At 37.3% G+C, this 24,837-nt stretch overlaps 1 protein-coding gene across 5 annotated transcripts in view; it reads right to left on the bottom strand.

Annotated features, from left to right (window-relative positions):
* Positions 1-24,837, bottom strand: part of NEDD4 (NEDD4 E3 ubiquitin protein ligase) — a 51,066-nt gene that overhangs the window by 3,101 nt on the left and 23,128 nt on the right. For 2 of the 5 annotated variants that reach the window (XM_033070600.2, XM_033070596.2), the window contains 22 exons: positions 16,994-17,044; positions 16,125-16,186; positions 15,687-15,789; positions 14,858-15,027; positions 14,192-14,309; positions 13,887-14,054; positions 12,119-12,184; positions 11,411-11,530; positions 10,805-11,011; positions 9,638-9,715; positions 9,380-9,434; positions 9,225-9,283; positions 8,309-8,374; positions 6,806-7,035; positions 6,146-6,267; positions 5,977-6,047; positions 4,432-4,527; positions 3,381-3,454; positions 3,163-3,223; positions 2,536-2,595; positions 2,338-2,445; positions 1,651-1,747 (listed from right to left, as the gene is read on the bottom strand). In XM_033070600.2, the coding sequence (XP_032926491.1) occupies positions 1,651-1,747; positions 2,338-2,445; positions 2,536-2,595; positions 3,163-3,223; positions 3,381-3,454; positions 4,432-4,527; positions 5,977-6,047; positions 6,146-6,267; positions 6,806-7,035; positions 8,309-8,374; positions 9,225-9,283; positions 9,380-9,434; positions 9,638-9,715; positions 10,805-11,011; positions 11,411-11,530; positions 12,119-12,184; positions 13,887-14,054; positions 14,192-14,309; positions 14,858-15,027; positions 15,687-15,789; positions 16,125-16,186; positions 16,994-17,044 (2,242 nt within the window). The remainder of the gene's footprint in view (positions 1-1,650; positions 1,748-2,337; positions 2,446-2,535; positions 2,596-3,162; positions 3,224-3,380; positions 3,455-4,431; positions 4,528-5,976; positions 6,048-6,145; positions 6,268-6,805; positions 7,036-8,308; positions 8,375-9,224; positions 9,284-9,379; positions 9,435-9,637; positions 9,716-10,804; positions 11,012-11,410; positions 11,531-12,118; positions 12,185-13,886; positions 14,055-14,191; positions 14,310-14,857; positions 15,028-15,686; positions 15,790-16,124; positions 16,187-16,993; positions 17,045-24,837) is intronic. The other 3 variants (XM_033070598.2, XM_033070597.2, XM_033070599.2) reach the window with 3 other exon arrangements.

The following is a 24,837-nucleotide window of genomic DNA, read 5'->3' as shown; positions in this document are numbered from 1 at the left end:
GTTCCAACAGGACTTCTCAATTCTCTCAAGCAGATGCAAAAGAGCATTTTATAACTGTTTCCTTAAGCTGGGAGAAGACCGTGCAGTTAAAAAAAAGGAAAGACAAAAAATTCACTGTCTTGTCAGAGAATATCTGTTCAGTGGGCCAGTGCTGAAGCAGGGGTGGGTTTGCTCCCGGCCTTGGAGCACTGGAGCTGGAGGAGCAGAAGCTCCTGGCTGTACCACGAGAGGGAGATCTCCGCTAGGCAGCGGCTCCAGGGCTGCAGAGCAGGGCTGGGAAGGGAACAGCCCCGCAGCAGCAAAGCGCCACGGACCAGCATGGAACGCTGAAAAACCACTACAGCTCTCTCAACACAAGGTACAGGAAATAAAATTGTTACCGGGGTTTAGCAAGGATGGCATGCTGGTCATAATAAAGCAGAAATAACTGTATGAGAAACAAACAAAGCACTATGCAGAACAACTGCTAGTTGAATTTTCCATTAACAAGTGAGTGAGTACTACTACAGAAGATTGCCCAAGGATATCCTAATCCCCGGGCAGCAGGAAGCCAAACACTTCAGCAGTTTCTTTCCCTGTATCAATTCTTAGCTCTATCTCTAGTAGTGTTCTTAGACAAATAAGCAGAATTCTGACTGGGTTCCCCTGTGATGAGCATGTGCTGTAACACCAACAGTGCCAAGGCTCAGGAGCAGCAGCAGACACGTGGCTAAACCTGCTGGGCATGCTGTTCTTCCCACTGGAACTCACAACCCATTTACTGATGGAACAGAAGAAAATAAACCAAGTGTTTACGATGAAAATGAAGACATCGAGAAATGGGAACACACGATGGATGGTTTTGTTCACAATCCTTTTGTTTCATAAATGAATTAATGTCTTGTTTATAAAAAAGGAAATGGTTGAGGCAAGTTAGGCTATTCAGTAATTTGCACAGCATCTCAAACACTTAGCCTTAATAAAGTAGTCCAGCAGAAAACATAACAGCTGATGGCAGCTGAGAACAGACTTGCCCTCAGCCAAGCATCCCCACCCTTTGTGGGCTGCTCTATCTGCTTGCCCACAGTCTGCCCACAGTGGCTTTTCTGACTTTGCCATTGAAATTGGCTCCCTGCTGTCCTCTGCCTGTTTCAGTCTCTGCGTTGTAAGTTCTGTACTTTTCTTCTGACTTTGTTTAACTCATGACATTTCAGTGGTCCCCTTTGGAGTATATCCTTACAAACAACTGCATCTCCACAACCGTGCCTTGTGAGCAGATAAAAGCAGTTATGGAACTGAAGTTAACTGCTGATGCCAGCATGTCTTTGTAATCAGATCTTGGATAACAGAATTTTCTTCAAGCCCAATCATGTGTTAAACAGGGATTTTTGCAGCTTCTGAGGACTTTAAAAATCCACATTCATTTGAGAACTTCTATACATTAAAAAACTTTCAAAACCAGAATTAAAACAATAAGTTCCCATATAGAACATGGGAAACATGTGATGTAAGTGACTCTTCTCTAACTTTGTTTCTTATAACTGCCAGTAGATACTAAATTTTAAAATACAATTTGAAAAATAATTTGCCAATGTCTGAAGCCAAACATCAGGACAATGTTGGCATCAGGTTCTTTGTTACTTAATTGTGAAGATAATCTCAAGTACTCACCATACAGCTCAGCAAACCCATTCATGGGAACACGGGATGTTCCAGTGACAAACTGAAGTAATCTTATTCTCTTTTCAGAGTCCATCATTAAGACTGCCTATGTATGATAATGATTACAATTAAAGATTTATTTTTAAATTAAGGTTTTAAGATAGTAGATTTATGCACCATAATATCTGCCTCTAAATCATTATCTATGATACACATATGCTTTTTTTTAGTGACACAGAGCCTACTTCTCTGCCTATTGCTTAAAGCTATGAAGTCAATTTTTTAATGGCACTGTAACGAGAGTATGGTTACTGGATTAGCAGGCTGTTAAAATGCTTCCCTTGAAGATCTGGCCCCCTACTTTCTTTGAAGTTTCTTGATGTTATGAACTAGAAACCAAATTCCTGTAATTTATTAAACAGAAGAGTTTAACACCTCTTTAGTGTAACCATGCCAGGAAAACCTACACAAATATTTTTAACCCCAGTCAGACAGAGATTTTTTTTAAAAAGCAAGCATCAGTATTGCATTTACATTCTTACCATGCATCTCATCTTTAGTTTTCTTATTTTCTCAGGAATTTTAATGGTCAAATAATATTTACCTAACCTTTTAAAGAATCAAGCTATAAACTAGCAGAAAGGCAGCAGCTTTTGAACATGTTTTCAATAAGAAAATACTAGAACTTCACAATACCTTCCAGAACCACTGTATTACTTGATGGTTTATGTTGTAGCCATTTTTGTATTTTGTGTGTAGTTTCCAATCAGCCACATCCACGTCTCCCAATCCACACATTAATAACTAAACAGATAAAAAAAAAACACCACCAAAGTTTAAGTGAGAAAACTAAAGTTTCAACATAACTTGTTTTCTTTTCCATGATACACCTACCTCTAGCTCATTTTCATCAAAAATTTTAATCAGATCCTGTGGTATTAGTTCAAAAAAGCCCTAAAAAAGATGAGGGAAGTTTGTAAAAAATCAAGGCAACATTATTTTAGCATTTTTAGTCATGGAGAAGGATATTTAGAGACTTTGGTAAACACAGCCAAAGCAATATATCAAATACAGATGTTTGGACATCAGCAGTCCCCAGTTTTGTTCTAGTACTTTTAATTGATTTATCTTTACTGTGCCACACTGCATATGGAAGTCTGAATATCATCTATGTAATATAATTTGTATAGAAAAGGGTAAATTACCTAGTTTAAATTAACCTAATATAATTAAAATAAGTTTAATTCCTGCAGAGGTCATTAAATAGTTTGCTCTACAGCTAAAGCTGTCAGTCAGGATTGAGAAAAAAGCAAAATTTTCAAGATAAATTAAATACCTCAGTAAAAACATACCAAAGTATTTTAAACTCTGAAATAATTCAAAGCTGACACTACAAACAGTATCACTGCCTTTTTTTATACTTTTAACAAAATTGTTAGTGGGTCTTCAGGGTGTCCAAAAAACCTTAATATCAGATGCAACAAACTCTTAAAAGAATTTATTATGTAATTAAAACTATACCTCTTTAAAGGCTGTCATTTGTTTCTGTACTCGGCTCACAAATCTCCACTGAATTACAAGACTGCAAAAAATCAAAAAACCCACACACAAATCACGTTTAAAATAGAAGTGATTTATATACAAAGCAACAACTTCCTTTTGTAAATAAAGCTAACACAGAGCCCCTGTACTAGAGGGTAATCCAGTGAGGTACATTGCACACAGCAGCCACTACTCACTGAATGTAGTCTCTCTTGTTCTTGTTGGTGACAACTATTTCTGATCCACCACTTTTCAGCTCATGTTGATGGGTCTAAATGCAATGCACAGAACAGGTCTTAAACAAGGTGAATATATAACAGAATTCCTATGTTAATATTAGATAATCCATGCAACTCTTGAAGACTGCAGAATTTGAGAACTACGAGAAACAGATCCAGTCACACAGGTCACCTAATAAACAGAATGTGGTACATTTTTTAAAAAAAGATGTATTATTGAGGGGTGCAATGGGAAACCTCCATTTTTTCTGACCTGCTATAACACACCACCCAAGACTACACATAGGTTCAGAATAAGGCACTGCCTATTCCATAACCCAGCCCTCATTCCAAACATCAAGGAAAAACAATTACAGAAACCACTTCAGCAATGATCCCAGGAAGTGAATCAATATACATCTCTCTTACAAAGTGACTTATACTACTAGATCCTCAGAAGACAAGTATCTCATTTTCAGTTATCATGGATGTACATTTTTATTGCTTCCACAAAGGTTATTATCCTTAGATCTAGCTGGCAACTGTAATTTGGAAGTTTCCTTCAAGACCCGTGGCATTTCTACATGACTTATCTTAAATAGCTTTGTATGCAATAACAAACTTGCTTATTTTATAGGTTTCTAGTACATCTTAAGAGAAAGGAAACATGTTATCTCCCAGTGATTCCAGCCAGGTTTCCAAAGGAGCTCATCCTTTCCAGCCAATCACATAAACCCAACCTCTACTCCAGATCAAATAATGAACTATGGATATCTTAGCCTTGGCTGTCTTCACAGCAACAGCTACATTTCAGTGCAAGTAATATTCAACAAAAAAGCACAAGCAATTTTTTAAAGCTCTGCTTATTTCCAAGTCCTTGATCACACCAGGTTGAAAGCACTGCATGAGTAGAAAGAGCTGAGTGAGCGAAGGGGTTTTCTTAACACCATACAGATAAAATCCCCTAATTTCACAGATCAAATATTTTCTTTCATGTTTTGGCTATTCTGCATTACATGAACATACTTACCTGACCAAAAAGTTCTTCATCAACTATGAATCTGAGGTCCAGTTCTGTTGGATCGTTTTCAAGAATCCATCTCAGAGAATTGTAATACTCACTATCCTAAGAGAGAATTACAAAATAGTAAACACTAAATAAAGTAACAGCCTTATAAACTGCAAGAGGTTCCATGACAGTCCAGAACACTTCTGCCTAGGGTAATCCTATACTGGATACAGGCACACTGCAGTTGTACAAAGCTCTGAAGACTTTTGAAACCCGATTGCTCAGCAATCTATGTAAATGTCTCACACAGCAAAGCAGAGGTAAGATGGTGTAGCACTGCCTGAAGTAATATATTTTGGACTCTTCTCTTGTCTTCTGTCATCCTCTATTTATCTTCTCTTTTTTTTGTCAGGTATTACTACAAAGAACCTTTGGAAATGAAAATTAAGATAAAGCCAACCACATCCTGGCTCCATCCAAAGCAGTGACCATTAGATTGAGGGAGGTGATTCTGTACCCCTGCTCAGCTGTGCCCAGCTCTGGGCCCCCAGCATAAGGACATGGAGCTGCTGCAGTGAGTCCAGAGGAGGCCACCAAGATGCTATGAGGGCTGGAAACAGGCTGGGAGAGCTGGGGCTGCTCAGCTTGGAGAAGAGAAGGCTCCAGGAGACCTTACAGCACCTTCCAGTATCAATACAGGAGCTAGAGAACAGATGATGTATTGGGGAGTATAGTGACAGGGTCAGGAGGGCAGATTTAGCTCAGCTATTAAGAAATTCTTCCCTGTGAGTATGGTGAGTCACTGGCATGGGCTGCCCAGAGAAGCTGTGGCTGCTCCATTCCTGGAAGTGTTCAAGGCAATGTTGGACAGGGCTTGGAGCAACCCAGTCTAGTGGAAGGCGTCCCTGCCTTGCAACCCAAAACACTCCATCATTCTAGAGTACTGAACAAAAACCAAATCAAAACAAAAAAAACCCAGGAGACATCTATAAATCTATTACTCAGAAACAGATAGCAACTGCATGCTGTAATCTTAAAGGGCAGCAAAACCAGTAACAGATTAAAAAGACAGAATAAAAATCACTTTGTCCATGAGTATTCTAGATAAGAGGTGTTATCAGGGAAACAACCAAGCAAGAAAAGTCTAAGGGACATGTTGTTCCTCTAAAAATGTTACACTGTATCACTACAATATTTTCAGTTCCTGAAATTATTAATTTTTATAATCTAAGAAAAAAACGCTAATTTAAAAAGCAGGTAAAGATAGGAATCCTGAAAGTATTTATATTAAATTTTAACAACCTTAGTGTCCAAAACATTTTAAGAAAACATCATAGAAAGTGTAGGTTCAAGTTTCCAGTTCAGCTTAACTGACTTGAACATAATTCTAGGTCTTTGATTTTCACTGGAAATTTTAATTCCTATACAACTTACAGACTTCTAAAACACATAGCCTAAGATATCTTTAAATCATGCATTTTCAACCTTCAAAATTAAAGATATATGTATACATAAAAATTTTAAGTTAACATGAAATTTATCTACATGATAAAACAAATTACATACCACAGATTCCATATCATGTAGTGTTATTGGTTTTTGGAGCATCATCTTGTAAAAAGGACGAATAAAAAAGGCTTTAAAGAAGAAGAAATAAATTTAACAGATGTAACTCAGGACTCAAAACACGCACAATATTAATCTGAATATCACATTACATAAGATAAATACTAACCATCCAAAAGTTTGCCATGGTAAACAGCCATTCCAGCCACACGACCTATAAACTTGAAATAAGAGAGATGATCCTCATTGCAAAGTCCAGAGTTCGGATTGATCTGCAGAGTATAGTTATCTCTGAAGTTGAAGGAGAGAGCAGGGAAGAGAAAGAAAAACAAAATGTTGTTCTATTGAACAGTCTCACATTTGCAGATCTGAAACACATCCCTTATTAAATCAGTTATTGCTTTTCATTATGATCTCTAATATTAAACAATACATAATAGAACACTATTAGTGTATCAGGAATAAACACCACGAACTACCTTAGTAAGTTAGAGATAAACCAAAGAGAAGGGACTCCCATTCACTTGGAAATAGAATAATATTCTCTGTATTACTGGTTACATATTGCCTTTTCTGTATGCAGGAGATGGTTGCAAGCACATGTTTGTCCATGCAAAAATGCCACGGCTTATGTTAGACTGCTGTAAAAATCCCCACAAGGACTGTCTCCACATTACTCTTCTGCCAAGCAACTGTGTGCAGATTATGGCAGCTATCAGCTAAACCCTCCCATATATTTGCAAGCGCAGGAACCCCATTTTTAAAGAAGGTATGAGAAATGCAATTTCTTTTCCTAAGTTTTCACATCTTCCAGAGCAGTACTACTTACGTAGCTGAATATTCAAACAATCCATAATAAGGATTAAACATTTCTTTAGAGAGAAGGAAGAACCATTCCCTGGCCACTCCTCCATAGTCTAAACCTTTTTCACCATCAAATTCAATCCAAAGTCTTGCTTTAAGGAAATCTGCTCTCTTTACAGCTATAATTCTTCTGTAAGAATCTTCAAGGATTGTTGTGCGATGAATTTTCATTTCAAACCTATTTGGAATATCACTCTAAAAAAGATAATATGAAAACAAAGAATAATGAAACAAAACCCAACATCTTACAGTTTTGTAGAATATGCAAATTCTGAAAATAGACCAAGAGGGCACAGAAACCCTTTTCCTTACATAATTTGAAAACATAACACAATATGATTGAAAAGAGCCTCTATCTACCTACAATTCAACTAGCAAAGAGAATTTCAGATACTAACTTCTATTTCAGGCTAAGAAAATACAAAGTTAGTTCTTACTAGTAACAGCATATGGGCAGTTGTTCTGCATACAGCATGGCATGGAGTCTCTTCTGACACTGAACATTTATCGTATTACACACTTGATTAAAAACAGCTCACAGTTGACACATAAAATTATCTGGAAACATTTTACCTTATTTCACCTTCTAGTTTAATATTCTATGAGCCTAGTTAGATGTCCTGTTCTCTTATTAAAGACAAAATCTACAGTTGTATGCAATTCTTAAACTACCACAATTGTATTGTGTGGCTGAGCTCTCTATCACTTCTCAGATTAAGACATTGACATTTGAATGAATGTCAATCTTGTTTGACTAGGAACACAAAAAAAGAGGTGCATATATAATTGTGTGCAATTTACATGTCAGCTCAAAATGCACAGGCAGACTTGGCAGGTAGAAGGTGAAGCATGGATCTAAACTCAAAGGCTATTAATATATATGTAAAATATCTCCCAAGGATGTAAAATTTGATTGAACTTGTGCAGACTCATTGTTATCTGGCTGTCCAGATGCTATTTACAGTCTTTTATGCTCCATGTTATAAATACACCTGGCACTGCCACTTCAAACTAGAGTTTGGAAACAAGATCCATAAACTTCAGATTTTAAGGCTGTAACAACTTATTGCAGTCATCCAGCCTGATCATTATGACAGTAGAGATTTTTACACAGATGGACTAAAATTTATTCTGAGAACTTCCCATATTCTGACTTTCAAAAACTATTCTATGCTTGACCAGTGATTTCCAGACTTTTCTGTTACCAGTCTTACTTTCAGGTTCACAACATTTTAAGCTTTGAGAATTTCTACTTTCTTAATTAGACTGCTTGCACTCACTGCAATCTCATCAGTGCATAAAGTCACAAACCCTGTTGTTAAGAGTAAATGCTAACTGTTACCAAGCTGGTGCTTCACAAACATGTTTGTGATCAGACAGTAAATTTACCTTCCCTGTAAGCTAAGCTTTCCCTTGTTTAGGGGCCGAAGTTTCAAAACCTTCTGCTGGATTCCTACTGATTACCAACCTGTTTCTTCAATTTCTTTCTGAAGAATTCATACTTCCGCTTATAGTCCCTGGAGTAAGGCACAGCCTTTGGGGGGAAAAAAGAAAAAAAATTCTCATGTGTCTTGTGAAACACAGACAACCATTTAAATTCTGGGATAGCAGGAATGCATGTTATACTGAGTGCCAGTGGAGACTTCCAGTTTATAAACACCAGGAATGAAAAGCACTTCTCTGTTCAGATCAGATCCACAGCATTCATGCACTACCCCATGAGCTGATGTAACTGCCTGAGATCCCCGAGTGGCCCAGATCAAAGTGACCAAATGCCTTTGGTGACGTCCATAATGCGTCCATTTCCCTGCTGTATCATGAGAGACCTGGCTACAAACACCTCTATTTTCCATGGACAGGGAAGGTTGTTTACATATGCAGGCTATTAATAAACACAGATATCAGCTGAACACTAAAACCCATCTATAATTATAATGCAAACCATCTTTGCAATTAGTTCTGGTCATTTTGCACTTCAGATTAAGTACTGAGGTTGGATAATTATTTTTCAGTGTAAAATTAATTTAATTCCTTTTTAAGCTCTTATTTATTAGTTTTTCTTCTTTTTTCTCAAATTTACTTCATGAATTGAGATTGTGTGGATGAAAAATAAATAGACTTTCTTACCCACTTCAAAGCCCTCCCCCCAGTGTATAAGGAAACTCTCTTTACTACCACGGGAACTGCTTTTTCTTGCTGGCATTTAAAGACCACTTCCCCAGAAAGCCTTCTAAACAGTCTTTCAAAAGAAATAAAAATGCTTTTTTCAGACACCCTGAAAGTTTCACTTTTTAGACCGAGTAACAGATAAATGACAAGAGTTTGTTAGGATTCTACTAACAGTATTTCTGGAAAATATGAAAATCTACATTAGAAAAGCTTACTGGTCCAGTTATTGCCACATTCTGCAGTCGAGGATCCTCCCATTGTGTTCTCTTCGTATCTGCAAGACATTTTTTAATTAGTTCCATTAATTTAAATAATGTTCACAAATAAAATGAGGAGCAGGGAAGAATACTACATTGTACATTGCACATACTGTGGTTTATGAAGAATATTCTTCCATCTGTGTGAGTTCTCTCTTCCCACCCTGGCTGTAAAAAGGCAACATGTTTACTACACGTTTTTATTAAATTTTTGTTATAAACTTCTGTTCATATAGTGTACACTGAAATTCACAACAGTATTTTTGTAGGAAAAAAGCAGGCTGCATTTTCTCATGTCTAAGTTTCAATAATGCTAACTTAAATTGGTAAATTGTTTCACCTGCAAAACAAGTACAGAGTGGTTTACTTACTGGTAATGGGCCCAGGTCAACTGGATCTAAGGAAGTCTTTCGCCTTGGATGAGCAGAAATTTTCAGTCTTGGATCTTCCTTTGAAAAGAAAACAAGCAGCATGTTAAAATCCTTTTGCTATTTTGTTTTGCTTTTAATTTGGCTTTTTTTGCTTTTATTAATGATTTTGTAAAGAATACCCTTAGTACCAATTAGGTAATGGTTGCATTCTGCAGCCACAGGAATCCTTGTGGATTCTCAGTCCTCCAGTAATTTACAATCTTCCAGTAACTTTTCACTATATTTTATTTACACATATATAAACATAAATCCCTCATCCAACTCAATTTTTGTATAATTGAGTTGAATTACTCTTTCCACACAATTTCTGACACACCTTATACTTTTTGGGTTTGGTGGGGTTTTTTGTTGTTTGGTTGATAGGCTGGGGTTTTTTGTGGGAGCTGGGACGATGGTGATTGTGTTAAATGAGTTCTTTTCATCTACCTGGAGAAAAGAATACTCATTTTGAATCAATTTAATGAATTTCTCTTTCCCTTTCACCTGACAGTAACACTGACTTAGTCTTGAGATGCTTAAGCCCATCTAACAGCAGTGCCAAGTGGTGTGCAGTGCCCCTCTGTGGAACTGCAGCTGTACAGCTCCCTCACCCATATGGTACTTGCTTTTCTAAGCATTCACAGAAACTTGCATTGTGCCCTGTGATAAATTCAAGGTAATGGATTTCCTGCTGAAGGTATGTTTACAGAACTCACTTCTGTGAACAGCTCCTATAAGCTACCACACTTCTGCAATGTCATTTAGGAGGGGCTTTACATCTGCAAAGTAGATTTCTGTTTTCTTCCTTTCAAGCTAAACTTTCAAGTACCAATACAATTAGTAAAATTGATAGGTATTATAACTTGGCATTTTTATTACATATCACTCAGACTCACACAGAGTATTTAGGGTTGGTAGGGACCCACAAGGATCTTGGAGTCCATTTCCATGGCCTGTACAGGGATTGAACACCCCACCTCAGCTTTATTAGCACCATGCTCTGCCCATGCTCCTGAACAGAGACGCAGCTACTTTGGCACTAAAGAAACATACCGAAGCTTGCTGAAAGCAGCAACATTGATTCAAGAGCAGCTAGAATTTCAGTTAATGAGAACAATTTTCCATTACCCATGTTGTGGTTTTGGTATTGTGGTCAATAAAGAATGGTCTCCCATTGGGTGCATGTCGGACTTCCCAGCCTTTAGGGAGAAATCCTTGCTCCATTTCAGGCTGCTGCTGAGAAGACTGTTGCGATGAATCACTTGATGTTGCTTGTGGCTGTCTTCCTATAGAAATACCTTGTGCAGCTGACACCTGACTTGCTTCCACAGCAATCTGTGGTAAAAGACCAAAAAACATCCTATCAAATCAAAGCCCTGTAAAGCAATATCTTTTTTTTATTAACCTATATTTTTGACTCATGAAAGCAGTTTCATAAAGCAAGTTCCTGACAGATTTCATAATATCAACCAGATTGACTAACAATCACTGATTGTGCTGAAAGTTTACAGAAGCCTCCCAACCTCCTCAGTCAGCACCCTCCAGAAGGGAGAGTGACTTGCCATAAACACCACTGTTCCAAACACTCCATGCAGTCTCTCAGATATTTTATGTAGTACTTTACTGTTTACACCTTTTGCGCATTCTATTTCAAAGCTGCCTCTCCACTTCTATTGCAAGATGTTTAAAAGGTTCAATGAATACAAACGTCAGTAAATTGAAAATAGGCAGTACCTGTACAACTGGTTTTATCCAGGTAGTGGTTCTAGAATTGTGATCTATATAATATGACCTTCCTTTTTCATCTTGTCGTTCTTCCCAGCCTGGGGGTAATCCCGATGAAGTAGGCAGTAACTAAATATTAGTGATAACAGATGAAAAAAAATTAAGGAAACTATGAAACTTACTGTGAAAAGGTTTTCCTCTGTCAAATTAAAACAACAAAACTACATTCCAGAAGGTTCATGACTTTTATGAACTGGATGAAATAGATAAGGAGTATTTAAGTCCTTCCTGACTAGTATGAAATAACAGATTTTTGCTTGTTTCAAACAAAATTCAAACTCCTTATGTAAATAAAGGATGCATTTATATACCTGGTTTAGGTTGATCCAACCTAGTAGCTCTGGATATTAGAACACAGCTTGCAGTGTCACCATAAAAACATAATGGAATGTGGTACAGCTTTTAATTAGAAGTAAACAATTATAAGGCAAACCGTTTGAAAAACGAATCTCCTATCATCAGGGCAAGACTACTTCCTTCTGCAGGCTATGCATCAAGCTAATGGTAAACAAAGCTGAAACGTGAAAGCTTTACAGCTGAACTAGACCCATAATTGCCATTTTGTCAGGACAGCTCTGGGCAAGGACAGCCAAATCTCATTTGAAATGTCAGCAGCTAACACAGTTAAAAGCCTGTGTTTTTTGAAAAATGACCTACCACTGGATGTGCAGGCTGCTCTTCAGGTCTGTATGTTTGCAGACTACCTCTTCTGCTGGAATGGCTCTTGAAGGAGTGGAGAGAAATGACACATTAGCTGTTACTGCAGCTTTAAGGATGGCAGCAAACAGCCAACAGTGGTTATCACAATTCAAGCTATTAGAGTTTCCATCCTGAGCAAAGTGCTGCATTTGTTTGGAAACATGATTTAATACCATATTTTTCAAACTCTTGTTTAACAGCTACAAACATCAAGTTCAGAATCTATTATAATCTTAGGATGATAGAGGCTCGTGAAAGTTCAGAAAACTCTAGCAATAGATGTTTTGGCATGTAAAATATTAATTATAAATAGTTATGGAACAATTGAGTTTACAGTATAGAACTTTTTGCGTTGTCAGTAAAGTCTGTGATAGAGCAGAGTTAAGACAATTTTCCAGATAGTAGATTAGGTCAATAATGAAAGGATATGAGAAGTGTGAGAGAACCAGTTTGAGAAGAACAATTCAATCCCTGGACTTTGCATAAGTATCCATCTTCCTACCTAAAGCCACATTTAGATCTCACTTGCTACAATTAGGCACCTGTATTTAATTTTGCTTCAGAATTTCCACAACTATTTTAAGGATTTTTCCCTACCCACATAGTACTTTAGAGAACTTCAAAGAAAAAGCATTATTAGCTTTTTTTTTTTTTTTTAGTGGAGGGTGGGTGGGGTATAATGCAGGTGAAGGAAGGCAAGACTGCCATTCTAGCTGACACTAGCAAATAATTTGAACATCTGCCTCTTCCTTTGCTCAGGCTACCCAAGCAAGTTGAAGTAACAGTTTCCTTGCTATCTGAATAGCAGAGATGGAGTAAAGTCTTGTTACTCTCACTTGACTGTTTCCAGCAACACCAGTGATACATTTGTACAAACTCAGATAAACATTGCCAATTCCAAATTTACATTTGGAAGGGCATTCATAACATCACAAAAACTAATGATTATTTCAATATCAAAACAGACTAGATGGCCTGGGTCACCTCTACAGGCCTTCCTCAATGGACAGTGGATTTCTCACATCATGTGTCAGGTTACAAAGCTGTTTGTGGAGCTCGGGTTTCACAGGACAGCTGAGCTTATTTAATTGCTTGCTACCACCAAAAAGTCGAGTTTCACCCTGGCTACATACTCCTGCTGTTTTCCCTCTGCTACTATAGCAATTGTCAGACAACTTAGCATGCTGTTTCAGTTGCTAAAACTGCAAAAAAGCAGAATTGAGGAAAAGAGAGACGTTTTCTGCTGGGTTAGCAAGCAGAACAGACTCACACAGAGGTCAGGCAAGCTTCACAGCTGGCACAAGGGCTGTGGAACTGTATGAGCAAGCTCCCTTTTTTGCTGCTAAGGAAGCAGCAGGTTTACTCAACCCAATCATAAAACCTTATCCCAATATCCACAATGAAAAATGGTCAATCTTAGAACTTGTTCTAATGGGAAAGTAAGATTTCAGGATACAGACAGATTTTTTCATTCATAGTTTTCAGCACTTGATGACCCTAGAGGTAGATTTACAGACTGAAAAACAGTTCACACAAATCTGTTTCAACCTCAGGCAGAAATCCATATAAGCAAAGCAGTGAGGAAGAAAATGCTTGCTTAGATAGGATTCTACAGTAAAAAGACTATTCTTAAAGTCTGTGTGTTTGAGATGAAATTAAAAATATAATTCCTAAATAAAATCTTTATGGATCTAATGCTATCAGAACAATGAGAAAAATAATTTACAGTGTAGGCTGTTGACTGGCCTGCAGCTGGACTTCCAGAGGTAGTAAGTCTGTTACTCAATTCTTCTGCAAGATGACTCTGTATATCACAGCTGCTCTGCGAGGGAGGTATTTGAACATTCTGACTGCTGTACATTGTTGCCTCATCTTCAGTTATAATTTCCCAGCTCTTTAAAAGGAAAATAAAGGGAAAACATGTTTAAAAAGTAGTTCCAAGTTACAATTAGTTAAGACAAGCTTTTTGAGTAGGCTAGATTTAAAAAAATCACTCGCATTTCAGCAACACTTGGAGATTTATTGTTTTACCTCGGGGGAATCTCTGTTGTCTGTGTTTTCTGTATCCTCTGATATCTGTCGCCGGTGAGTGAACACGTGCTGGGCCTCCAGCTGCACACTGCCAAGATCTGCAGCAGCCACACTGTCCCTGGTGGGGAAGGGTGGGAGAAGTCAGCAAACAGCAGCCAGAGTTTATCTTTCAACAGTAAACCAGGCTAACAGCAAAAACATACATCACAGTCATTTTGGCAGAAGAAAAAGAAACAGTCTGGACTATATAAATTAATGTAAACTGTTTAAAATGAATAAGCATTCGTGTCAATGTGAAGTGTAAGCTGAAGAATCAGGTACAATTCCAGGGGGGTGAAAAAGAAAAGCTATGAAAAAAATAAGGCAAACAATTTAACGAAGGCCCTGATGGGAAGAAAAAACCAGGTTGAAAAATGAAAAATTATTTACTTTCCATTCCTACAGCTGTTATCTCTCCAACTGCAACCAGTTTCTATTTGAACACATACTTCCAGATCAGAGCACAGTCAAAATGATCACTAGCCAGTGACCACTGCATGAGGGCTTCTAAATAAAGTGAGAGAAAGCTTCCAAGCTGTTCACTTTTTGTTTCTCCTTGCTTTCAATGTAAATAGGGTGAATTACACTAGCTAATAAAGACTCGAATTTTCAGGCTAAAAGACATACTGTGCAGTTGGTCTTTTCCACTGTGTTCTTCTGAATTCATGATTGACATAGTAGGTCCTGCCGAGGATGTCTTGTCTTTCTTCCCAGCCTGAAGGCAGAGGAGGAGATTCCTGCTGCTGTTGTTGTGGCTGGCTAGCAGCCTCTGGTTGGTCCAATATAATCCACCCAGGCTGAAAGACATAATATAACTACCTTTAAAACTACAGAAGGTGAAAAACATACCTTAATTTATCAAGCCACTCCCCTTTTTAAGGGGAGATACATCTTAAGTCAGTAAATTTGACTCTGGCTTTAGTGTGTTTATTTCTAAAAATGACAGGGCACATTACGTACGCAGAAATCTTATTTTTAACTCAAAATCCTTAAATATATTGGTACCAGAAGTTGTTAATTCCAGAAAAATAAACAGCATTCACAGAATACCCTAAAAGCTTAAATATTGTCATTTCATACATATGCTGCAAATATATCAGGCAGATGAACACACCGTTCTGTAACAAAGTTTAATTACAGCAAAGGTAGTAATGTTGAATAGAGTTAGATCTGGAAAAGAAATCCACTAATCTACATTGGATGTGCTTAAAAAGATTACATATATATGGTAGGTAAGATCAAAATATCCCTATGGGGTGGAGAGAGCTGAAATTATAAAACCAGAGAGATGCTAGTGTCTGTCTGGGGTCAAACAACATTAAATACTACCTACAACAGAAACTTAAACACTTTAAATTATATACAAGCAATCACTTTTAACTGGTTTGTTTCTAAAACACTATTTATAGCTTAGTGATTCCTAACATTCATTTTTCAGCAATAAATTTTTTCCCACCTCTAATTCTTCAGCCTGTTCTGTGGTTTCTTCTTCAGACCCATTGTTTTTAGGTAAATAAGTCATTTTTAATCTAAGGTGGCCTTTAACTCTTGATTTATGGCTGCAGAAGAGAAAATAAAATTCTTATTGTGCACTTGTAAAACAAAATAGCTTAAAAAGCACAGCTAGAGGACTATTCTTAAGTGTTCCAACACAAATTTGACTTTGTATCATCTAAATTAATTAAGTTCTATAATGATATTGAGGCTTCAGACTTCTGAATACAGTAAGTATTTAAAATAATGCTGACTTTTTAGTAGAACATCAATATCTTAAAAATAGCTGCTCAAATTTCTTTGATGGAAACAGAAAAGCTTAGAAAATGGATACGTATTTACAACTAATTGCATACGACCATTGTGTAGATATAAAAATTTCCATGTGGTATTTACTAACCTTCTTGGATGAAGAACAAAATCCTTAAATGTATATGGTCTCTCCATACTTGGATTTTCTGTCTGGAATAAGAATTTTTTCAAGAAAACTTTTTATCAAGAACTTGAAATCAAAGAAAACTATCAAATTCAGAATTGATTTCTTTAAAGGCCTTATAACATTTTAAAACTTTAATTACAGGTTCAAGTACAGTAACAGCAATACCACCTTTAATCTTAGCAGTAAGACCAACACTCTGGTTCAAGAAAATAAAAATTACCTCTCAGTGTCCATGCACACTACAGAATGAAACACCTGCTCTTGGAAAACGTTTGCCATGGTTACTACCCTGGTTTTGAGACAGTTTCTGATAAACCTGTTAGTATCTGCTAATGTTTCAAGACTTCAGAAGAAAATGAAAAAGCTTATTTTTTTCAATATTTTTTCTTGGTGATATTTAAAACTAATTATCTGCTTTGCAAAAGGAATACAAGAAACAGAAAAAAACTGAGCAAAGCAACACTAGCTCTATTTTCCACTTACTATCTTTTTTGTATCCATGTGAATAAAGTAAAAATAAATTTACAGACTTCAAATATATATTTTAAGACATGACAATAATTACAATCTCTTCTTATCTTTAAGACTGTAAAACTATGGAAAAGCTAAAAGCATTCCAGTATTGAAAAACAAGGTAACCTACATTGTTTTATAAATATCAGTTCTGAAAAATCCCAAACAGATCTACAAAATAAAACAAAGAACCCACAGAGCAGGAGAGTTTAATCACTTTATTACCAGTATTGTTAACTTCCTCAGATGACTAACAGAGTGCATATAGAAATATGTTTTCCCTTTCATAGTCTTAAAAACAAACAAAAACTACAAACCGGTAACTGATAAAGAGGAATATCCACTTGTCCAAGAAAATCATCTCGAGTCTATAGAAAACAAAAACAAACACAGAAAGTTGAAAGCTGCAAAGCATTTAAAAAACATTATCCCCACACCCTGTTAGCATAGCAATGCTTTCTCAGAACCTGAAGGCACTTTTGAATTATAGGCAATAACCTGTCCTGTACAGAGAGTAAGTTCTGATTGACCCAACACTCAGAGCTTCAGACAGCTCTGCTTTCCTCAAAACAAAATTTGAGGGAGTTGGGGTGGAGATTTAGACTATTTAGTAAATCAGACAGACTACTGTTAACCAAACAGAGTTGTTCAGCATCAGGACTGAGACTGTCAGTATCCCCAGTAGAAACACTGTCCTAAAGGACCCTCCTCCTAGGAGCACCCAACAATTCCCATAAACCTAGACAGCTGTTTAAAGCAGGCACGTATAAACATTTTTTATTTTCCAAATCATACAGCTGCTGTCAAAAAAAAAACCCAAAAGCAAAAGTGTTATCTGTGGTAAGTGCTTTAGAAGTTCCTGCAATTCCAGTGGTCCCAAGCTTGGCACAAAAATCTGTTAGAACTATGAAAAAATACTTTCTGTCTACACACATTGCAGAGTTCAGTTTTAACAATGACCAGCCAAAAGATTTTCCCCTGACTTGGATGTCAGAACTGTCCAACTGGGACCAGACTGTGCACACAGCAGCTGTCAGACCAGGACAGGGATTGACAATACACAGTAACACTGCACACTTGACTTTTCATCATGGATTTTTGCTTGCCAAACAAATTAAAATTTCAGTAATCTACATAAGTAATTTCAGTATTCACCAATAATCACCACCAGCAGGACTTCACTTCCTGCTGGATTACTGGAGCATGTGCTAAGTTGCTTCAAATTAATTCATGATTTGAAAACCTTTGTGAACCTCCACAAAAGCAGGAAAATGTATTATAAGGGTCATGAAGATATATCAGTGCCCATGGAATAAACTCAGGTCAGCACAGAATTTTTTGAAGGTATGCATAAGCTTATGGCTTAAAGGAAAAACCAAAACCTACACTACAATAAGACTACACTTTTTTTCACAGACTGAGCAAGGAGCTGTAAAAGTCTTCAACTCTGTGGCTTGTGCAACCTCTGAAATTCTAGGCTTCCTGATTTCTGCAGCTAATAAAATATTTGGTACCTATTCTTTCTTAAATCTGTTGTTGCATATATTCAAAGTAATCACCCCAGAACTTTAATGTTTGTCCATAAAACTTTTCACCACCAGGTTCTGCAGCTTGCTGACATCTATTTCTTTCACCTCAAGGCAAAACCATGTGTTTCAATTTTCTTCTGGAAAACTTATTCTAATTTTCAATTCAAATGTTTTACAGCATTAAAACTCCAGTCCAATTCTATCCATTTTTTTGGTCCCTCTGACATTAAAGTATAGGTATTTCTGGAAGTAGTTCTTTTTGCATTAGTGATTCTGGTACCTTTTTCCCTTAACTCTGCTGTCCTAAGTTCATCCATTTAACCTTTAAGTCATATATGTATTTGGAGAACCAGTGTCTTACATGGGCCTGTAATTTTCACACCTGCAAAAAGCACAACTAGACTGTCACAGGTGATAAAATGCTAGAAATTTGGAGATATGACACTTCAAATTCAGTTTGCAGTGTGGATGTCATGGTCAGATCTGAAGGAGACAAAAATGAAAATATATACAGAACATCCACCTTTTTAGTCCACAGACTCATCTGAGATAGAAAACTACAATAGGTTTCATACCTGAGGAAGCTTCCCTGAACTACTGAAGGAAAACTTTCCGTGCTATTATAGACCACAGGATTCTGGAAAAAAATAGGTTATCATTTTTGCCTATGAGGTTCTTTTTAAAATGGCACAGCACATACCTCAGACATGTTAAAAGGCTTAGTATTTGTAAAGTTCTTGGCAATCCTGAAGTGGAACATGCCTTCCAAATAAATTATTGGAATGTGGGACAAAAGTTTGCTCTATTTTAGAAACCCTCAGAACATTGTGTTTGTTACCAGCATAATTTGAGTATGGGCTCCTGTTATTCACTTTATTATTCCACTGTCTCTCCTGCTATTTTTAGCAGAGTTAGCGTCGATAACCAACTCTTTAACTTTCTCCTCCAGCTAGAAAGCAAAACCCTGAGTGGAGATTTCTGTTGACCTCCAAACAACTAACACATAAATCAGATAGCAGGAACGATCTGCAGTGATGTGCCCCACTATGACAAGCTGACTAACTGCCTGCCAAGAGGTGCCAAAGCAGCTTCGCAACAGACATCGCACACATGAACAACTAAATGCCAGTGGAGCTGAAACTGTTTGGATCTCTGTTTCATCAGAGCACGCAGCACACACAAGTGGGTCACTTGTTCTTGTCAACTTCTAATTTCTTAACAGCCAGAGAACTCAGACTTTCTGCTTGGCACCAACCTCAATTAATGATATATACTGCACTAACAGAGAGGCCTTGTATTTTACTGATTCACTGGTTTAGTCTATAGAAAGTTATTAAAAACAGGTGAGGACAGACAGCTGCTGTACACAATTCATTTGAAGAACTCCAGTGCAATGCCAAAGCATTCAAAGAAAAGCACCAAAAGACAGTAATACTGTTCAAAACTTATTTTCATCTATTTTATGAATATATGCTTGATAAGTTTTATATTTTGGACTTTTTTTTCTGCAATTCCCATTGCAGTAGATTTTAAACAGACTTATCTGAGTCACACTTTTAAGAGCAGTACTGACAACATAACCCAAAAGTTATCAGGTTTGAAAATGGGTCACTGAATTTAATGTCTTTCTTAATTACTGGATTCACCACACAGCCTTTTGAAACAATTCTTGTATAAGACCAGGGTGTTGAAATAACAAGTATTTTCTCTATCAGTTTTTGTGACAAATGTTTGCTGGTATTAGTGCATTAATTAGAATACAAGCATATTCCAGTCTTTTTCTGAATAAACTGGCAGCTAGCTGTGCACAGGTTGGTCTTTGCACAGAAATCCACAGCTGTATGGCAAAACAAGAAAGCATACAGCTTTTATTGGAGGGAACATAAGTATCAATTCAAATTGAAAAAACAAACAGTGATCTGGACTATCGCTGCTTAAGAAAACATGAGCTCAATAGATGCCTTATAAAACCAACATTCTTCTTGCTTAAACACCCAAACATCAACATTAGTTACAAGCTTGATGAGGATGAAAAAAACTTTCCTAAGCTACACTAGCAAATTCAAGTATTTTTCTTTTCATGCTGCGCTGAGTGCATTATTTTGTTCTCTTAAACTCTAAAGTGAAAAAAGTGAGCTCTTTTTTCTTCCATAAAATACTGCCAGCATATGCTATTCATCATGGAAAAGTAACAGTTTCAAAAAAACAAAATTCAATTATGACATTAAGATTGTACCAACTTCACGGATTGCACAAGTAATGTTTTCTCTATCTTGCAATGCAATAAATACTTGGTTGTATGGAATTCATTACAGTCCCAGCCTCCTGTATTTTTAAGGGAGACCGGTGGATTGTGAGATTTTTTTAAAATGACATGTAGGCCATGTAGGCATTTCTTTAGAGTTGGCATCTATGACAGATATAAAACTCTATCAGCATTTTCAAAACAGGGAGAATACATACTGTTAGATCAAGGGTTATTACACAACATGTGTTTCTGCAGGACCTTCAGCCCTGCTGGCTGTTTCAACAGCAAGGTGTCAGCACAACATGTCTCAGCAGTTTTACCATCTGCTTAACAGACAGCATTTAGAAATGACACTGAGGTTATTTTCACTAATTCTCTCTCACTTCCAAAGATATTTTCAGACTACTGCTTATCTAAAAACCAGAGAAAAAGCATCTTCTGTTTCTCCATTTACAGCTTACACATTTTATATGGCATCAAAATCTTGTTGCTTCCTTAAGAGTTCATATTTAGTTTACGGTACTTTTACAACATTCATAAATTAGTCCACTCAATGTGTGCTGCTTTGAGAACTTATCCTTAAAAGTTCATTAACAATGCAATTTAAGACAGTTTTTTTTAAAATGTAGTTCACAGGACGGCAAGTTGTCTAATATAACCAAAGCATACTTCAGAACAACATAAAGAACATGTCAAAAGTTATTAACGCATTGATTTTATTCATCAGAACTTCAAGTTCCTTTGGTTTGATGTATGCATGTGCCAAACAAACTACCATATAAAAAGCAGATCTATTACATTTTATGAAAAGTCAAAAGCCAATCCAGACTTCTCCTCCCGTGTTAAATCTGGCAATATTCACCACAAAGGATTTCAAAACCAGTACCAAATATTTAATTAGATACTATTTCAACAAATCATTCTTGACATCAAGTCAGTTATCTTCATAATAGTATAAAACCATAAAACTCTTGCATCTATTTGTGAAAGCTTTTTTGCCAAATCTTAAAGACTTCAAAGAAAGTTTGAAAAATGAACTCTCATAGTAACAATTCCAGGCACACTTTTACCTTCTCCATTTAACACTATAAAGTTTAAAACACAGAGGTGTAAAACTTTATCAAATGTTAAAACTGCATGTGCAATTTGCCCCCAGAAGTAACAACACATAAACCAGATATTGCAGATGTTTACTAGAGTGGCTAATTAACACATTCAGCTGGAGGACTTGATACAGTCAATCAACATTTCGCTTTTCAGAGCAAAACTTCCCACAGAGTTCACTTGATCCAGTTTAGGATCACACAGAGGCATAAAGTCAGGTTGAACCTGGAAGCTGCTTTTCAGCCCTAAATTAAATCAATTGGCCAGGGCTTTACAGGGACTTGGCCACTTCTTACAGAAGGAGCCTAGAGCAGGGCTGGATGCAGGCTGCATGGCCTCACCCTGCTCCAAATTCAGTCCAGCAGTTTTCAGTATCATTAAGTCCACTGGTGGTGCAAATGCAGCATCAACACTAACTCAGGACTGCCCTTTGCACCAGCACACAGCTGGGGCTGCTGCCAGCCACAGTGCAGCTTCCCGTGCTCCTCCACACTCAGCTTCAGTCCTCAGCCACTGCTGAACACGAGTCTCAAGCCCCACCTATTGACCTCTCCCAGCCCCAAGCCCTAACCTCCTGCTGCCAGCCATAAAGGTAAACACAGGACCTGGCTAGAGCAGAACTCACTGGTTGGGTTTGTCTTAAGGTCTTGCTATGCTCAAGCTATAAATCCCACCTGTCCAAAACCAGTCTGCATGAACTGACACCGGATGCCTCAACCTCTGATGACCAAAGGTGACCACAACACGAATAATCCAACAATTACTTTTCCAACAAAACAGTATTACAATTTATTTCAGACAAGCTCAACAACACTACCAAAGCTATATTACACTTTCCACCTCAGACACGGTTTTATTAGCCTATAATTTGCCAGATGTTAACCCCTTAAGATTTCTCATTAATAAGCTAAATATTTGTCCAAAGGGAAACGTAATAAAAACAATTATTAGTAGAATAACTGGCTAATGCAGAAACGCTATTGAAAAATAAGTAATGTTCATAATAAACACTGGAATCCCTTTTCCTTCAACAAGCCCTTGTACCTCCGTGTTAGCGAGCAGGCCATCTCCCTTATGCTAGGAAAATCAGTGATTGCCAGAGAAATCATCTAGGTCTGAAAGAATCCAGTTCTGTGTTTCTTACCACATTCCTGTTACTGAGTAGCTGGAGTGTCTCATTTACATTTTAATACGTCCTAACTTCAGTGACTCCAATTCAAGTTTGTATGCAGTATCAGCCAGGAACTTGCTGATATCCTTAAGTTCTGTTTGCTTATGTTACAGTTGATACAGCTGAAAGCAGCCCAAGGTCACAAACAATAATTGCATCTATCTGTAGACTTTTGGTTTATTGTAAACTATCATGACAGAAAAAAAGAATGATGCAGTCTCTTGAAACAGAGATGATTACAGATCCATAAACTAACACTGCAATGAGCTACAAACATTTTGCTGGCTTCATTCCCAAATCAGCATGTTCTGCTTGTCACAGGGAATAAGGAAAAAAGTACACTTGAAACAGAGACGCTTAACAGAAATGCAGGGCAGTACCCTTCAGACAAGGGTGAAAGTCAGTCTTAAGCAAATGACTTGACTGAAAAGGCCACTCAGTTTTGCTTACTTGCTTAATCTGTGAAATTCATCCACTTCTGGAAGATGAGAAAACACGTGTTAGAACACAGAGGAGCACTCTGCCAAGGGGAGGGGAGAGCATTTCTACTTGATCCTCTGTGGCTGCAAAGGCTGAGCAGGCACCAGAGAGCCTGGGGGTCAGATTAACACTCTGCCTACCCTTGTATCCTTTCCATGTAATGGCCAAGAGCAGATGCTTAAGGAATAATAATAGTGGCAATTAAGAACAGTACTTCCTTTGATACAACCCCCAGTTTCTAATGAGTAAGTGGTCATGGGCCTCTTGATCCCGACATTAAAATACATATTGAAAATGCAATACCCTTTGATGGACCTTTCTTCAACTTAACTTCTTAAAATCCATTTCTATTTTGATATGCAGATCTTGAGACAATTTGCTCAGCAACACATTAAAGAACACTGTTTTTTAAAAGTGGAATGGAAAAATTCCTCCCCTAACGTATAGTTTTATAAACTCCCTCTATACCACCTTTTCTTTTCCAAAGCTGAAAACCCCCTGGCCTCCTCAGTGTTTCTCCTCACATAAAACTTACCCCAATCTTGCAACCCTTCTTTTTTTAGTTCTGTTATCCATGCTTCCTGAAAAAAGACAACCAGAAATATACAGGCCAGGTACCTATGTGGATCTGTAAAATTCCACAATGGTGTTTTTAACTTTGTTTGGTTATTTCTTCCCTAATAAATCCTAAGATTTTATTTGTCTGTCAGCAAGATCTGAGCTGACATTTTCAGTGAGTTTTTCCCCATGACACAAACCATTTCCTGACCAGTATAGGAGACCATCACCAAGTGTGCATCATTAGTTGCTTTTCATGTGTGCAATACTTGGCATTTTTCAACAGTGATTTCAAAATTGTCTATTTGCAATAATAAAAAAAAAGAAATGAAAGCAATGGTCATGATCTCATATCTGAAAGCCTGCAAGTTCTACAGCTAGTGAGGAGTAAAGAAATAATGTCTCTAGCTTGCCCTGTGAACAAGTTTTACTTTAACACATTTTTGTAGGTATACCACATTTCAAAAAACAGAATAACTATAGCTTGTGGCAACATTAAAGAAGCCACAGCATCAACGCTTCCCACTCTCTCATGGCAGATTAAAAGGACATGAATCACCCTGAAGGCTGGATAATTGCATATTTACATAAGCTGTTTCAGGAGGCTTGCGCTGCATGGTTTTGCAGTTCTAGTTTTCCCATTTTTTTCTGGCATAAGCAACCTGCCCAAATTCAGTTCAGCTGCAGACTATAAACAGATTTAGGCTAATCATAATCTCCACAGAGCACAATCAAATAAAACTTCTCTTTAATATGTACATGTAATGTTTGCTGAGGACTGCAAAGTGCTAGAGCTTTAATACACTGGTATATTCAAATATCTGCTTCCTCACAGTATGATATTCTGAAAGATACATATGGGTCATGGTTGCCAAATACAACCTGCAAAACCTGAAAAATTTCAGGGATCGAGTTGTTACCAAATAGTATTATTTGATTGCTTCCTTTGCTAATGCATCCACATAGCAACAATTCATAGGCAGGCTGTAAGATCTATCCCATCCTTTGTGTGCCATTTTTTTCTTCCCCTGGAGAAGGACTGCTAATCAAAAGCTAAAGCATGGAGAAAGG

This window comes from Catharus ustulatus, chromosome 12 (assembly GCF_009819885.2).
Source record: "Catharus ustulatus isolate bCatUst1 chromosome 12, bCatUst1.pri.v2, whole genome shotgun sequence".
Lineage (NCBI taxonomy): Eukaryota > Metazoa > Chordata > Aves > Passeriformes > Turdidae > Catharus > Catharus ustulatus.
This window is presented reverse-complemented; position numbering and strand designations above follow the sequence as displayed.